This window comes from Engraulis encrasicolus, chromosome 6 (genome assembly GCF_034702125.1).
Source record: "Engraulis encrasicolus isolate BLACKSEA-1 chromosome 6, IST_EnEncr_1.0, whole genome shotgun sequence".
Lineage (NCBI taxonomy): Eukaryota > Metazoa > Chordata > Actinopteri > Clupeiformes > Engraulidae > Engraulis > Engraulis encrasicolus.
The window spans coordinates 32,063,435-32,081,636 of NC_085862.1; the positions used below are offsets into that span (position 1 = coordinate 32,063,435).

General features: G+C 43.0%; 1 protein-coding gene across 1 annotated transcript in view; it reads left to right on the forward strand.

Moving 5' to 3' along the window:
• hook1 (hook microtubule-tethering protein 1) overlaps positions 1–11,118 on the forward strand; it is a 38,733-nt gene extending 27,615 nt beyond the window's left edge. The window contains exons 13-22 of the mRNA XM_063201293.1: positions 620–707; positions 839–905; positions 1,826–1,966; positions 2,525–2,612; positions 4,185–4,216; positions 4,614–4,696; positions 5,090–5,190; positions 5,513–5,614; positions 6,818–6,886; positions 7,733–11,118. Of these exons, the coding sequence (XP_063057363.1) occupies positions 620–707; positions 839–905; positions 1,826–1,966; positions 2,525–2,612; positions 4,185–4,216; positions 4,614–4,696; positions 5,090–5,190; positions 5,513–5,614; positions 6,818–6,886; positions 7,733–7,888 (927 nt within the window). The 3' untranslated portion in view covers positions 7,889–11,118. The remainder of the gene's footprint in view (positions 1–619; positions 708–838; positions 906–1,825; positions 1,967–2,524; positions 2,613–4,184; positions 4,217–4,613; positions 4,697–5,089; positions 5,191–5,512; positions 5,615–6,817; positions 6,887–7,732) is intronic.
• Positions 11,119–18,202: the final 7,084 nt, after the last annotated feature.

Genomic DNA, 18,202 nt, shown 5'->3' on the forward strand with positions numbered 1-18,202 from the left:
TCAGTACACGGTGATGCCAAATTTTTCGGCTCAGCCCTTTCCAAGATATGAGCTATTCTAATGGGGGCAGCGTTTGTTTACATTTATACATTTTTTAACATAGGCCTACTCCAAATATTTTCCCAAAAGGTACCACTGTTTGCTAGTTGTCTGCTGATGTTCTATAACCTTTTGGATGTTCTTGGGAATAACTAAAAATGTTTTTTTGAAATGTAAACAAAGCGCTGCCCCCATTACAATGACCAGGATCTCAGAAAAGGCTGAAGAAGAAGAAAACTAATACTGGTACTGATAAGTCCAGGGTAGTGTGAGCATTACAACTGCATGTTGTAATTGACTTAACTTATCCTTTAACCGAAATTGTCGATAGTGCTCCGCAGTGCTGTTGGAACCGGTGAGCGGAGGCCCTTAGACTGCTCTCATTACTGTTGAGGAGAGGAATCCATGCGACCCGTCTTACATTTGTTTCTCAGGGTTAATACATTCATAGTTTTACGTTTGAGAAGCCACAGTCATCCTCAGAGTATATGCACAGTCTGCACATGCCCGATATGTTTTAAAATAAAGCATATTTGTGAACTTTGTGAACTTTTCCCCCTTTACTCTTCTACCTGTACAGAGGATAATAATTGAGCGAGACTCTTTGAAGGAGACCAATGAGGAGCTCCGCTGCACACAGGTTCAGCAAAACCAGTTCCTCCAAGCAGGTGCGGCACTGGTCACTCCCATGACAAAGTGTAATGTTTTCAGCATGTGTAATGCAGAAAAAATGCTAATTTAATAGTTAACTTGGCCAAGGCTGTCTGTTATGTCATTGTAATGTTTTCATCTTTTACAGAGAGGTGTCAGTCGGACAGTCCAAGCCATGACAACCTGGCAGCTGAGATGCTGCCTATCGAGTTCAGGTGTGAGATCGCGCACGCACACACACACACACACACACACACACACACACACACACACACACACACACATAGAGGTGCGTAATGGGTTGTTTTCTTTGTTGTTTGTTTCTTCATGGGGATGAGACTGTTAATGTTGTTGCCCAAAGACACATTCTAACAAGCAAAATGTGGTAATGTTTTATTATGATTTGTTTGTTGTTGATCATTAGTTAATCATTGACATCACACCTTCCCCCATAAAAAACTTCAGAATTCTCTCTGCATCAACAACACTGCTAACATAACCCAAATTGACCAACCTACCACACAGTTTTTTAGACAATCACAAAAAAAAACCCAAATAAACAACAAATAAATATCACACTACTAAACTGGATATCTACGCCGGTTGCCGACCCAACCCAATCCAAACATTAGCAGGACCCATCAAGTCTTCCTGGGGGGCGGGAGAACGAGATAGTGGGTCCGCGGTGACGTTCTCCCGGCCTTTAATGTGGGTGATGCGCAAATTGGGTTCTTTAGGGACTGTAAGAAAACCTATGGCTTATGACCACAGTAGACGTGGATGGGTTCGGCACTACCACCAATATACACTTCAAATGTCTGCAGGGCCCAAACCAACGCGAGTGCTTCCTTCTCTATCGTAGAATAATGTAATTGGTAAGAGTTACATTTACGAGAGAAGTAGCAAACAGGGTGTTCTGCTCCGTTGACATCGTTCTGAAGTAGACCAGCCCCAGCTCCGACCTTACTGGCGTCTACTTGTAATTTAAACAGACGGTCAATAAGCGGGGCGGCCAGTAGGGGCTCAGAACCACCTTGCCCAAATAAGTCATACAACATTTTTATCATGCTGGTCTTCTCTTGTCTTGTCTTGTCTTTTTGTATCTGCTTATGATTCCATTGCGTTCTTCATGCAGGGAGAAGTTCATCCGTTTGCAGCATGAGAACAAGATGCTGCGTGTGCAGCAGGAGGGCTCGGAGAACGAGCGCATCACCGAGCTGCAGCAGCAACTGGAGGGGGCCCACCGCGACCGCAGCGAGCAGGAGACCGAGACCAGGTACTCTACTGTAATTAACAGCCAATCACAGCATGCAAGCCAACAGCCTCCTAGCCAATCAGGGGTGTGGTTCTCGACAGTGTCGTTGCTAAGTTAGCAACGTAGCAACATAGCAATGGAAGCTAGCTAAGCAACTTAGCAATGGATGTTACGTAACTAAGTTAGCAACTTATTTGTTTGCAGTGCAATTTCCTGTAGACAACCTACTACGTTATTAACTGGTTAGCAATGATGCTTTTGAGAAATGGGGTTCAGAACCAAGGAGTTTATTTTTACCCCTAAATACAGATGTGCCATGTAGGTTTTTTAATTAGTTTTTTTAACTACAGTTGTTGTGGGTACCATTGATAAGCTTGTTATAGAACAGATTCATTTTTTTAATTGAATCTTCTAATTCCCACTTCATCAGCAAGTGAGGAATTCATTTGCTAGGGGATATACATGTATACAATATTTTGCTCTCTTTATCTATGCATTCTGCTGGTTTGGATATCTCTCTCTCTCTCTCTCTCTCTCTCTCTCTCTCTCTCTCTCTCTCTCTCTCTCTGTCTCTCTCAGGTTAAACAGGGAGCGCATCACTGTGCTTCAGCAGCAAGTGGAGGACCTTCAGAAGGCTCTGCAGGGCCAGGGCACCAAGACTGAGGACGTGAGTCCCTTTACACGCACACACACACATTGCAATACCAAATCCACATCAATTCCCTAAACATCAGGTCATAGCTACCCTACACACTCCCATCTGTCTTGTTGGTAGCTTTTGGCCAACCCATATGTTGGTGTGTTTTGGATTTTAGCATCTGAAATCATGTGATGGCTTACAGATTACAGTCTTCATTTGTGTGTCCCATTTCACTCACTGTTGCACACTGCTCCCATGATCCATCTGTTTGGATACTGTTTAGCTCTGTCCATGTGTTGGCCTATTTTGTTATGTAGTAGACAGTGTCAAATCCTGTGGTTGCTTACTGTATGCGTTAGGACACGGCTCCTGTGGTCAATTTGCTTTTACCAGAATGGCAATGACCAAATCACAATGTATTACTAAAGGCTCTTTGTAATGCAGTGGTGTTGTACTATGGTACTACAGTCTTTTTAATGACCAGTACAGCTCTCCATTGGCAGAACGCTGCACATTATCAGACCACAGATTATGTAAAATCCGGTTAGTGTTTTTTTCCTCTTCATGCCATCTTTTTTATTATATTGGGCAGACTATATTGAGGTGAACTGGCTTTTGGAGGAGTGACTGGTGCTGTGGGAAGGGGGAAGCCAGTGCCTCTGAATTTCGGCGTATAGTAATGCCTTAGTTTCATGCATGACATCCGGATGAGGGCCTTATCCAAACTGTTGTATCTGTGTTAGCCACTAGAGCCTTTGAAAACAGCCAGTGTTATTCCCTCTCGAAAACCTTAGAACGACAAGAGGTAGAGCAAACACTATGGCCCGGATTTGCCAGCTTTGATGTGTTGCACGCTGTTAGCCGGAGAATGGCGTGACATCAAATTCGCATGCATGCACTCATAGAGCAGGACTGTCATTCTTCTGTCGGGGCGTGTGGCTGTGGCTGCACTGGTGAAGAGGCAGACTCCACAGCAGGGGTTTTGAACCCCACGGGTCAAGCCAGACTCTGGGTCAATCCATGTCAAATATGGATGGCTATGAATGGCTTTCTGCATGGCCACAAGGGATGCTGTGATGTAAAATCAAAATTGGAACGTTACAACGACATGGCAAATCAGCATGGGTAGGAGCGATCCTGGGATAGTCTGCAGCATTGCGAAATAGACCTACAAACTTCTATGTGCCTCGAGAAAGAGAAAAGGGAATACTTTACTGGGTCAATTGTACAAGTTTAGTTAAAAAAAACTGTGTGCTTATAAAAAAAGACTTGGACGTGTAAAGATGAAAAACAACTTTTGAGGCACTGTTTTTTTTTAGATATGTTTTGGGCACTTGGGCCGGAATCGAACCTGTGTCGGCAGTTTAGCAGTCGAGTTAAAAAGCCTTTATTAAATTCTCGCTACATGCATGTAAATAAAGGCTTTTTAACTTTAGTATGGAACGCCCCAGAAGTTGAAGAGCAAGCCAGACAGGAACAGAAAATGCTTCCACGAGTTACTTAGACATATGGTCAAACTTAAGTTCATGGTTCCATGAGTGGTTTGATTGTGGCGTTTGGTGGTATTTCCAACTTAACTTTTGACCTTTGTCTTTGCAGTCAAACCTCAAGAGGAAACTGGATGCTCATATGTAAGTTGACCCTTTATTAATTATTTATTCAATTACTTATTTAATTCTTTATTGTTTGTCTACACATCTCGTGTGATCTCCTGTGACAGGTGTTCAGTTGTCCCACTCGTGCTCCCCATCAGGCTCCTCATAGGCCATAATTACCCAACTCAGTGTACAGTGCACATTTGGCACTGTTGAATTGATGATCTTTCTCTAAAAGCATGTTTTAATCTAAATCTTAATTACTAATCATTACTTATATGCTTAATTATTTGCCTATACATCACATTTGTGAATCCACACGTTTGTGTATCCACCCGCAGTCTTTTGAGCCATACTGTACATCTAGCATTAAGCAGGGTGCCAGGATGCTATCTCTGATTGCTGAGGGAAGTTCTGCTGTGTTGTTGTGCAGGGTGCAGCTGAATCAGGCCCAGGATGAGATCATGAGGAAGAAGGAGCTCCTGGAAGACCTCCAACCAGACTCCACTCAGAACGGTACAGGACTCCTGCTATACATGCAGATTATTGCAATGGGATTTGCTTAGCTCACATTGGCCATGAAAATCACAATTCTCTGCCGCTGAACTTCAATACTAGTTACAGTTGCAATTCCAAATATTGTTGTCATTTTATTACAGTAAAGGCTAACATGCTATGTAATGCTGAAGACCACCTCAGAATAGAGGCGCTCAGGTCATGCATTTACGTTTTGGGGTCTTTTGACTTTTTGTTACATGCATCAGTGCCTTGTCTATGCACAAAAGCAAATGCTTTCATCTCTCTGTCTCTCTCTCCACCTCTCTCTTTTTCTCTCAATATATGTCTGTTTCTCTGTTTACCCACTTCCTCCTCTGCTGATCTGCCTCTACTGTTCCTCCCTCCGCTTAGCTCTGAAACTGGAGGAGTTGATGGCGGCCCTAAAGAAGAAGGACGAGGACATGAAGGCTATGGAGGAGAGATACAAGATGTACCTGGAGAAGGCTCGCAACGTAAGGCCCTTTTATATATAGGATGTACGGCCCTGGCGTGGCCTAACGTTAGGGCATTAGGTTACTACGCCGGTGGCCCGGGTTCGAAAGAATTGGGTCATAATTTAATATTCATAGAAAATTGTGGGTCCCAAAACCATTCCAGTTAAGCACCATAGTTGTAGCCTGTGTAGTTACTGGCCTGCAGGTACCCATTTGTCAGACACATTTCCTGTAGGTATTAGCCTGTGTGATATTCACACATTCTTTAACCTGTTGTCCTCCTTTCTCCTCAACCTGACCAGAGGCTAATGCTATCTCTGACCGTTCTTCCCCATGCCAGGTCATCCGTGCGCTGGACCCCAAGCTAAACCCGGCCTCTGCAGAGATCCAGGCACTGAAAAACCAGCTCTCGGAGAAGGACAAGAAGATCAGCTCCCTGGAGGTGAGCTCAGGGCAGAGAAGCCTCTTGTCTACGCCTCTAGAGAGGCCTTTCTCCCTCTTATCAGGGTTCTCACAAGTCAAGGAAATCCTGGAAATGTTATAGGAATTTAACGTTTCCTTTAATTTAAGATTTTGGAAGAGTTGTGCATTGTATTATCTCTTTAATGTAGCTGTCATATTATGATTATTCCAAGCACACTACACACCAGCTGTTTCGGCATGCTGCCATAAATGCATGGACAGCATTGTGAATTATTGAAAAAACACAATACCATACCATACAAAGAAAGAAAAGGGTTAACACTGATATCATATTTGTCCCTAAATGTATACAAAATTCTGCACAGGAAGGGTACCCTAAATCCATGGTTAAATTCATGTTGGGTCATGAAAACATCATGGAAAAGTTTTGAAAATGTTGTCCGTAAAAAAAGAGTGCGAACCCTGTCTCCGATGTTGGTGGTGGTGTGGTGTTAAAGGGGTATGCCACTATTTTGGGGCTTAATACAGTTAAAATCGGATCCTTAATACAGTTAAAACACGGATCCATTGACTTTCACTAGCTTAGCGACATGCTCCCTCTTTTAACTTGTCTTAAAGCAAGACAACGGCTTACATGAAAAATAAGAGACACTTTACCACCTTTATAAACCCCAGCCAACGATTTTAACTGTATTAAGCCCCAAAATAGTGGCATACCCCTTTAAGGCCATGGGGTGGGGGATAGGAATGTGGATCAATGAAGTCTACGTACTGTATATGCATACTTGTGGTGACAAGTGGCTATTTGGCGGAAAAGACTTTAAAAGTTAGATGCTACCTGTTTTCATGTGTCTGTTGTGCATCCTCTAACCCTTTGAATATTGAATTGTATTCTATTTTAATATTACGTACACGTAGGTATTCTACACCTCTCATAGAATTTTGTGTCTAAAAATCCTGAGGAGAATCCTTGTGATTCAGTGAGAACTTTCAATGTTCTCGTGTTCTAATCACATAGGTGTGATCATACTTTTCCAAGGAAGTTATATTTTGTGTACCTGACCTCGATTGGGGACAAGAAAGACAATTGAACTACAATTAAAATGAACTTTGCTCACGAAGCCAGGCATCCACGTTCGTGCACTCCCCCCACCCCAGATGTCCTGTACTGTATGTGGTGTGATGCTGTGTCTTTGTGTCTGTCTGTCTGTCCCTACATCAGAGAGAGTGTGAGCAAGCCAAACTGAGGGAGTATGAAGAGAAGTTGATTGTTACTGCATGGTACAATAAGGTGAGCTGAGCTGAAGCTGATCTGGGCTCTCTGACTTCTGACTGCCCAGCAGAAGTACAGTGTGTGTGACACAAATAGGTTTTTCAACATAAATAACACATTCACACAAAGTAAGGTTCATGCATAAATTGCATTGCAAAAGAGACTAGTTGTCGTTTACCATATATCATATACCAGTGGTTTCCAAACTGTTTCAGCGGGGAACCCCTGTGTGGACTCAAGCATAATTTCTCAACCCTCTCACAGTCTTGTCCATTAATATTGCCAGATTTTCCATTCATAGTTTGTCCGCTAACATTGCTAGAAATCCATTGAAATTGCTAGAACTCCACTGGACAGTAAATAATCTATTAACCATACAGGTGAATGCTGTTACTAACCAAATTATGGAATATGTTAGGTGTGAACCTGTGGACTTCCTGATTTGTTTGCAATGTTCCTTTTGCCCAAGCCCCCCCCCACCCCCAGCTCTGCAACTCTCCCAGTTTGGGAACCACTGTTACTGTACATACTGTATGTTTCCCTATTATCTGACATTATAGTAATGAAAAGCTACACATGAGGCCCAGTGAACTATTAGATCAGACCATTAACACATGTTCACTCTAGCAAGCTGCCTTGGTGTCTCAACAAACAATCTCTGCTTGTCTGTCTTTCTTTCTTTCTCTCTGTCTGTCACACACCCATACATGTACTCTCTGTCTCTCTCTCTCTTTCTCTCTGTCTCTCTCTCTCTGTCTCTCTTACACACACACACACACACACACACACACACACACGCACACACACACACACACAAATACTGCCTCTCACTCTCCACAAACTCACACACGCGCGCGCTCCCAGAGTCTGAACTTCCAGAAGATGGCGATCGAGTCTCGTCTGGGCGGCCGCTCCAACTCGCTGGTCCCGGCGGGCCAGTCCTTCCTGGCCCAGCAGAGGCAGGTCACCAACGCCCGCCGCACCCTCTCCGTTAACGTGCCTGCCTCCTCCGCCAAGTAGAAGAAGAACCACAAGAGAAGAATCTTCCTCCAGCTTTCTTTTCTTTTCTCTTTTTTCCCCTCTCCTCCTCCCTTTCTTCTCCCTGTCCTTTCGTTTGCCTTGTCTCTTGTCCTTGTTCTTGTCTCTTGAGTACTCGACTGTATGTCTCTCTGTCTCTGTCTCTGTCTCTGTCTCTCTCTCTCTCTCTCTCTCTCTCTCTCTCTCTCTCTCTGTCTCTCTCTGTCTGTCTGTCTGTCTGTCTCCTCATGTTTTTCTCCTTCGTGCACTCAAGTGACCTTAAGGAAACTGGTCGTCACCCCCACTGCAAGCACTTGGACACACTATATAGGAAAAGAGGTTGGCGACTTTTAAATGGGAAAACCTCTCTCATTCACAAACACACACACACAATACGTCTGCACAACTACTGTACTTTACACACTGTCACAACTAGAGATAGACCGATAAATGCCACATTTAGTCATTTTTTATAAAGCATATCAACACCGGCCAATGTCTGTGTGATACATTTGGCTGTTTTACAGAGATGCACAAATGTGAGCACAAAGCAAGCCAGTTGTTTTCTTCAAGGGGCAATAACGATAACCTTTACCTTTGGCGGGTAAGGGCAACTTCAGGTCTCCATGCTATTTTGTTCATCCAGAAGCAAGGATGGCAGGTCGTATCATGACTTGATGACACTAGTAGATGAGTACAGTGAATAATAAATGCATACTGTATTCATCTTCTAAAATGTAATGCTTGTATTGGCCTTCCAAGTAATCGGCAGCTCATATCAGCCATCCACTGATCATTGGCTGAAAATAAAATAATATCGGTATCGCCAAGAAAACAAAATCCATATCGGTCAATCTCTAGTCATACTCACCCCACCATCACTCCTTGGAACACAATTAGACGATAACCTTTTTACTCTCTCAATGAATGAGTGAATATAGTCTAGCTGACACCAGCATGCATATATTTATACACACACATATACACAAACACACACAACACTGTACTGTATGACAGTAGCAACAGGCTCCTGCCCTATGGCACGCTTAGCCTTTTTATAAGACAACTTTCATCTCATCACCTTGAACATGGACTCTAATCAGGACAATTTTATCTGTGATTGCAACCTCAATGCAAACAGGGAAAGAGATAGCATGATAATGTAGTATTGGATTACAGTAACTAAGGTAATTGTTTTTTTTTCTTCATTTTTTTAAACAAATGGCTAGCATGTCTGCTTTCAGCTCCAATTAATCCGTAACCATACTATGCAGTACAGATGTAAAAATCGACACAAATCATTTGTGCATCATTCTCGCCAGTGCCGTTTAATAGACATACATACATACATACATACGGTAGAGTAGGTCGTATACCTAGCATACTGCATATTCAGAATACTACTGCATTCAAAAGAAGGACACTAGCTCCATCTGGCGTGCTGTAATGGTATTGCGCAATAGACATTGCCTAAAATTCTGGTGCTGGACACCGTTAGAGCTTTTTTTCTTGCTGTTCGATATCCTACCCTTGTAAGAAATACTCATTTCAGTTGTATAAATGAGAAACATAAGCCTCTTCTATTATTGGGATGTAAAATAATCAGATCCTAGGTGCTGAGATAATAATATGCGAATCTTTAAAAAAAAAAAAAAAAAAAAAGAAAGATCAACTGGGATGCCCTATTTATAATATTTATTTTATACGAAGCAATCGACTATGACCTGATTCCAGCATGATTTTTTAATTCTTTTTAATGGCAGTGGAGGAATGTATGTTACTCAAAGGCCTTCCAGAATCAGACAACTTTCTTAATTGAGGAATGCTTAATGTGGAACCCCTTCCCCTCACCTGCCCTCGATCTCAGCAGTGATCCTGGTCATCTTATCAGTCTCCACCGGGGCCACAACTGATTGTGTTGCTATTCACCTTTAAAGGACCAGTGTGTGATTTTCAAATGTCAAGCTGCCCATTCACAAATTAGATCTTTTTCCATGAATTGTTACTAACAAACTAATATTTACTTGTCTGACCAGAGTAGGTTTTGCTGCCAAAATGTCTATGACAAGTCGTTCTAAAAAACGGATATACCTGGAGAGGTTTGACTTATTTGTGTATGGAGTGTGTACTTTTCCAAGCCATAATAATTACTTACAAATTGATGATGGTAGTAAACATTCATGAAAAAAAAAGATTAAATATGTTCCCTCGCCAGATGGATGTGGTTCTGCCTTGCTTCACACACATCATTTTGGATTGCATTTTACGGATTCGCTGCCCAAAAGGCGCAGCGTTATCCTTGCACGTGATTAGATATACCACGTGTCTGTCATTTTTAATGACGTGCTACTTCAACCACTCACAGATTCGACAATACAGTCGAAATTGCGGAATTGATGCCAACGCGTCAGGCCGATCCTCCCAGACCTGTGAGTGGAGGCCAAGCCGGGCTTTGTAGCGCCACATGTCTTGCGAAAGCCGGGTTAGTAATTTGGTGTTCATGGACAAAAATTATGGAAATAAACTACAAAAATGTACACACTGGCCCTTTAACCTCCATTTGTGTCTGTGAGGTAAGTGGAATCAGCACGGCCTCGAAGCCCTGGCATGATTTTTCAACACCCTTTCACCAGGCAGCAATGTAGGACACTGAGGGCATTCTCCTTCACGTGTCATGTTGATGCGGTCATCTAAACCTAGACCGTGCCCTAAACCTAAATATCAGTGAAGTCAGGTTTCTGTAAGGGGCAGTTTAAGACGCCACATTAATACTCTTGCCGCCCAATATTGCCGCCTGGTAAATGTGTTGAAAAGTGACAAGTCGGAATGATACTATGTAGGTGGAATAGGGGTGATGGTGTAAACGGCAAACCACTTCTGCCTGCACGAGGACAGTAACTGGGGTGCTGGTACTAGAGTGTCCTTAGAGTACTCCAGATGTCTGTTGTGCTATTAATTTCCTCTCTCTCAGAACAAAGCTGTGGGTTTTTTTAAAGAAAAAAAAACTGTCTTTAAATGCTGGGTTGAAAGTTGATGCTACTTCCTTTGCTTATTTGTTTGTTTTTTTGTTTTATTTTGCTCTTATTCCCTGTTGTGAGTTTTGAATTAGAACAGTTTGTGGCTGTTTATCTTTTGGGTGGGCGATTACTAATAACAGAGTTATGTGAATCTGCTGTGTTGCGAAACACAAAGTTTTTTTTTTGTTTTCATGGGAAAGTAATAAAATACTTGTTTTACACCAAATTATTACACCGCCTTCCTGTTTTGTTAGTGTTACATAAATAAATGGCGCAGTCATGACCTCGTGGGCAAGGAGCTGAACCTGCAGCTGAGGGGGTCATAAAGTACAAATCAAACCAGTTGCTCATGTCCTTTCATGCTGCTTGTGACCTTGTGACACAAGGCTTGACGTCATTGATGAAAGTTTTATTCAGTATTTCACAAAGGCATGATTCAAACATTATTATCTCATTTGCAGTTAGGATGTTGAATAGAGAGAAGCCCCCTGACAGGCCTAAGTTGGCGATGGTTTAACCCCTTAAGACGCGGCTTTATACATTTGTTGTTACCAGTATGGTAATGACCAAGTCGTGGTGCATTTCTAAAGGGCCTGTGTTGTGTCATAGTATTGTAGTGCTATGGTAGTTACATTTCAATGACTATTACAGTGTGCCACTGGAGGTACGGCGCGCATTAAGGGGCTACCTTTTTTGTTTTCGCCACGGAGGTGGGGTGACACTGGCAAATGGCCACAAGCACAACGAAAGGACGAAAGGAACTCATTTGACACACGGTCACGCTTGTAATGGGCTTAAAGTGTAGACTATGGGCATGGGGAAACTTCTCTCTGTGTGGGCTGCATACTGAAAAATTAAGCTTCCGAGGGGTCAATGCAAAATTAGAGGCACCTGTTCCTAACCAGTTTCTTGTGAGCAGCTGTGGTGTTTTAGGTGTTTCACATTTGCTGATATTTTAAAAATGCAGATATATGTTTTTATCCGTTTACATGCAAAAACAGCATGGACTTAACAATAAAAACTCCATTGTTACAGACACGTTTTAGCCCCCTCAATGGGATACTTTAACCAGTTAATATTCACCAGCCGCGGGCGGGATACAGCCCGGCCGGCGGTTACAAATCAATTTTTTCAAAGAGTTTTCTCCACCACCATATCCACACCACCATGACTTCTCGAGAGACACTTGCTATGGGTAATCAGGGCACATTAGACACTCCAATCTCCCAGGCCCTACTACCACTGCACAGGGCTGAGCTGATACCAACCAGCCTGCCCAGATACCACATTCCATGGGCACTAAGCATCAGTAGGCACCCCGACAGTACCAGTCACATGTAGCTGGGGTTTGCAGCTGCATGTGTAACACTCAGCTGCCGCTGCCAGCTGAGGGCCAGTGATTACACCCGCCTGCGGTTTCAATTAACAATCAATGCACCCCGCGGGCGGGATGAACCCCGGGTTCCAATTAACAATCAGACAGCCATGGGCGGGTTGGTGCAACATCCAATCAGCATGCAGTTCTGTACTGCACAGGTGCAGCTTGTTATTGAAGCTGAAGTGTAAAAGTGTACATGCTGCCCAATATTCGCCATATTTTTGGCGTTTTTCCGCAGAACAAGTCGACTAATTTCTGCATAATGTCACAAAATCCTCGGAAAAGAATATGCAACACGGCTGAGGCAAGCGCTGAACAAACAGTATCCAGTGACGGGGATGAAACAGACGATGAATGGGAACCTGACAGAGACAACAGCGCCCTAACAGACACAACGCTTTTGAATTCATCCTTGGACGAAGAATCTGGGTAAGTACCATGGACTGCGCTTTTGTGTTTTACTGAGTGGGTTTTTTTGAGTCAGACATGTTTTGAAAGTCTCTGTGCATTGTTTTCTATTACAGAGATGAATACATACCCCCAGCAAAGAAGATTGGGGGCAGAGGAGTAGGCCGGCCGCGCGGTAGGCCTCCTGGACGTGGCAGAGGTAGAGGAAGAAAGGGTGGAGGCAGAGGCAGAGGACGAGGAGTCGGCCGCCCGCCCGCCTGGAAGGCCAGGAGGAAGAGGGAGAGACTTGCCCCAAACTGAAGATGGACGTGAATGACAGGACACAGAGGTACAAGATATACTTCCACAACAACCAGTGTTTAGACCAACTCGTACTCCTGGTCCACAAGTTATTACTGGGGGAAATCATTCCATATTGGATCTCTTTCGCCTATTCATCTCCAATGCAGTTTTACAAAAGGTCCTCAGTAACACAAACAAATTTGGGAGACGGAGGCATGCACATCTTTGGGAAGAACTGACCATGGCAGACATGTTCAGCTATCTATCTCTGATCATTTACATGGGTCTTGTTCACGCCCCAGCTCTTACAGACTACTGGCGAGGGCCAGAATTATATAGCTTTCCTTGGGCTGGGTCAACCATGTCTGGCCGTAAATTCAGACGAATCTCCACCAATATCCATCTGTCTGACCCTGATGATGACGAGCTCAATGCAGCTCAGAGAGGCACCCCTGGGTTTGACCGCCTTCAGAAGATTAAACCCCTGTACACTGATATCTGGCAAAGCTGCATTTCCAACTTCCAGCCAGGCCAGAACATTGCCATTGATGAACAAATGGTCGCCTCCCGTGCCAGGATAGGAATCCGGCAATACTGCAAAGATAAGCCATCGAAATGGGGGTACAAATTGTTTGTGCTAGCAGACTCACAATCTGGGTACACCTGGGACTTCATTGTTTATGAAAAACAAAGCAGGATCTGGAAAAGGGCTGAGCTTTGACGTAGTCATGGTTAGTGTCCTCCCCAGTTTTGGGGACTGGCTACAAGCTCTTTGTGGAAAATTTTTATACAAGCCCAATGCTGTTCCAGCAACTGCTGGATGATAACAAGATATGGGCATGCGATACCATTCGCAAACCAGCCTGATCTCCAAAAATTCCGTGCTCCTGGACACGGATGTTAAGGACACGAAATCCGTGTCCAGGAGCACGGATTTTGCCAAAATTCCGTGCTCCTGGACACGGAATTGTTTTCCGTGATGGGCACACGGAAGTGCTTTCTATAGGCTATTACCACAGCACTGTGTAACTCTATCATTAGAAAATACATACCAAATGCTAATCCTAAACAAAATAATGCCATAGCAATTTAAGTTGTGCTCTGACCAAAACATTCCCTAACTTTAACCTGTCATTAAAGACATATTTTTGAGAAATACCTTTTCCAGTTGGTTGCTAGGCTATAAAATTCATATAATGAATGAAAGAAAAGTAGCTGTGCCCAGATCAAAACAATCCCTAACCCTAACCTGTCAGTAGGAAATGTTTTTTTGAGAAAAAATATTTGAAATTAGAAAAATCCTGAGAAAACACAAGACTGTGGAAACATAGAGCTATGGGAGTAGCCTATAGAGAGAGCACTTCTCTGTGTCCATCACGGAAAACAATTCCGTGTCCAGGAGCACGGAAAACAATTCCGTGTCCAGGAGCACGGAATCTTGGCAAAATCCGTGCTCCTGGACACGGATTTTGTGCCCTTAACATCCGTGTCCAGGAGCACGGATTTTTTTGAGATCATGTTGCGCAAACACAGGATCGGGTTCCCAGAAGACAGATCCGATGCCATTAACAATCTGTCTGCTGTTCGTACAATGGAAAGACACTCGTCTAGTTTGGATGTGTTCCAGCATTCATCAAGCCCACAGCGAAGGCAGCACGATACAGTGCAGGGTGAAGACAGATGGCATATGGAATGTGGAACAATTTCCGGTACCTCCTGCAGTACAAGACTACAATTTTAACAAACAAGGAGTTGACTGGTCTGTCAGTTTGATCGGTTACTACCAAGTTCTTCACAAGACGAGGAGGTGGTACAGATCTTTCTTTTACCACTTTATTGACATTGCCATAGTGAACACGTTCATCCTCCACAAATACATGACGGAAAACGGGGGGAAAGCCCTTTTGTCAGAAAGCCCTCCGTGAGAAGCTGGTTCTGGAGCTCCGGCGCGCTGGACATGGTGAAATTGTCCCCTCTCCTCCGCAAGCGCCACCACCACCAGCGCCACCACCTGATGCCTTGCATATGCCCGCACACTTCGGGGAAGATGGCACAGAAGGACGGCGACAGTGTGTGAATTGTAGACAGAAGACACCACGTCTATGCACTACATGCGACGTTGCCCCTGTGCATGGTACCCCCGAGGAACTGCTACAAGTCCTGGCATATAAAAGGTCAGGCAAACGGGGAAGAAGGTGAGTACATTGACCTCCATGAGGGGGGCGGGGGTTGTAGTCTCCGGGCTGTAGTCATTTCTGATCAAAAAAGAAAACAATTCCCACATGTGTCCACAGGGTGCCCCAGCGAAAAAGCACTTTGCCTGGGCTTGAAGATCCACAACACCTTGCACAATAAGCACAATAGCTCCAGCTCTGATGACCACCACAGCCAGGACCGGGTATCCGAGGACCGTCAGCCCGAAAATGTGTGCTATAGATCGGCCTTGTGATGTGACTGGTTTCGGTAGGATGCAAGACATCCACATTTTTCCTGTTTTTACGTGTTTTCAGTGGATCCTTTGTCCTAGACGTTTAATAAGACTTGAGGCAAGTTTTTTTCCTGCTTCATCTGCTGTTTCAACTGCTTTCAGAGTCACATTTATTTGGATTAACATTCATTTTCTCCTTTTTTTTCCAAGAAATGTGTTTTATTCCAAGTAGATTTGTAACAAAACATAAGAGTGCTCTTTTGACTATTTAGTGACACTCCAGACTCGTAGCTTTCAAACAAGAGCACGGGTGTTAGTGTAGCACAAACAGGGATATGATTGCAACCCCTGGCGTAAAAGAAGCCAAAAATGTATAAAATGTGTGTGACAGTTAAGTGGTTAAAACCAGTTTTGAAATGTGCATTAGGTGTAAACGAGAGTCCGAAAACCAAAAATCAAACCAAACATTTTTAAATTATTCATATACGTGTAAACGGCTTCTTATGCTTCTTATGGTCGTTTATGACGTTATTAATAAAATGTACAGTAGCCTATTCATATGTTTAATACATATTTAATATGGCTCACCAGTTCTGAAAACATGCTGTGAAATTATTTTGAACATGTAGGCCTAATGTTTAATAATTAGGGTAGGCCTAATGTAACAGCAGGCCATATTCATTCATTTTATCAATGAATGAATAGACCAGCATAGCATAGACTAAATTTGGATGAGTTTGTGTGCTGTGATCACCAATGGCAATCACTTTCACATTTTGCTGCTGAAGTGATGTACTCACAATTGGACATTAGGTGGCAGTACATCACCAAACACAACCAAGAATATGAAGTCATGCTGCCTGAGACAGTAGCGGTTACACAGATCTAAGATTGGCCATGTTTACATTATGTTTTTTATTCCGAATTAATGATTAATTATTAAATAGTTCCATTGAGATTACATTGCACTTTAATTTTATTCTGACAAGTGAGGCCTTTACATTATGTTTTCAAAGTGGAATTAAAGTTAGTCAGTTAGGCCTACTGTATGTTTTATTCCTTTTCTAAGACATACAGTATTCTGGTTTTCATGTCACAGGTGTGGAAGAAGTTCAATTATTCACCCATTAACTTTGACAAAGCGCACTCTGAATGAAGCCTCTGTTTGTCCTGAGCTGGCTTTTTTTCAGCAGAACTTTAGACTCCCTCTGCATGGTCTCAGGGCTTTGTGTTTGCTCTGGTCTCAGACCTCTGTACCTTGTGTGTGTGTGTGTGTGTGTGTGTGTGTGCGTGTGCGTGTGTGTGTGTGTGTGTGTGTGTGTGTGTGTGTGTGTGTGTGTGTGTGTGCGTGTGCGTGTGTGTGTGTGTTCATGCAATCTGCTGTCCAAGAGCAGCTATGTGACCCAAGGCAGGTCACAGGCACTAACATGTAGCCTACTCGGGGGCAATAAAGTGTGGACCATTGCCATGACAATATGAGCTACCTGTTGAGTTGGGCTACCAAGCCATTATGATGCACTACAGTAGTGCCCCTAAGGGTTAGGTTTGGGGAAAGCTAATGTTTTAGCTGCTATGTTTCAGCTTTACTGGCATAGTCCGAAAGGCTTTCCCTCTCCTTGACACTTCTAGATATACAGTAGGCCTATTTTATGATAAAATGACCCAAAGTCCATTGTTAAAAATATTTTGTACAAGTGTGATTGCATAGAATTTGTATTATGACTGTATTGTAAATATGACTCTAAGGCACACTATACAGTACAAGTCAACAGGGGAGAGAAAGTGGTCAGTTGTCTCGGGCATAGTGACAGGCAGGGGGCCCAGGTTCTCATTATATTTGGGTGGACAGGCCTTTTAGATAACTTTGTCCCAGGCTAAAGCTGTCAGCAGGCCAAACCTGTCAGCAGCCCTGTAAGTGTGATTAGTATGTTTTGGCTATGCTAATAGCCTACAGCTCATCTCGACGAACACTGGCTGAGTGGAGTGGGCGTGGGTGAGGTCAGCCCAGTTCAGCTGGCCTGTTTGTCGTCTTGCAGCCGTCCACGTGACTCCGAAAGCATTCCAAAACAGCGTTGTCATGGGAATAAATGGGATGTTACATAAGAAGTGCTTCACAAAGATAAGCAAACAAAAGCATTGCTGCATAGCCCTGTGCATTTTCCCCAAGACCTGCCGTTAAAAGTTTTTTTCACACTTTTTCACTTATTTTAAGTCTTTTTGCACAGAGCGACTTTCACAACCTAATTGCCCACGTGCTGATCTGCACAAAGATTTTACTTGGCTATAAAGCACAATTCTTGAGCAAAAATGACTGACATCATAGTTTAAAGAGGGGTATTAAAAAATAATGAAAAAATAAAAAGATTTATTCTATAATAACAATAGGACACACCCCGATTTAGTCTGCTGCAGTGAAAGTTCCGGTGTGCAAATGTTCAATTCTTCTCATATGTCATGTCATAGCAGAAAGTAAAGAATAACAATGATAATAATTTATTATTATTATTATTATTATTATTATTATTATTATTATTATTAATAATAATAATAATAATAATAATAATAATAATTTGTAGGTGCAGCAGTTGGAGACGAACACATTGACTTTGAACGTGTAGAGGTTGGACCCAGCTTCATGTGTATAGCAGTGATGTTACATTTTGATGTTTCCTACAAATGTAATTTTGCTAAAATCCCACACCAGAAAAAAGCGTACACACTGAGTCTCCACAGATTCACATGGTGGTAATGCACTCATTAGTGCACTAGATTCAGCTCCAGTGTGGAAAAACTAGATTTCCATC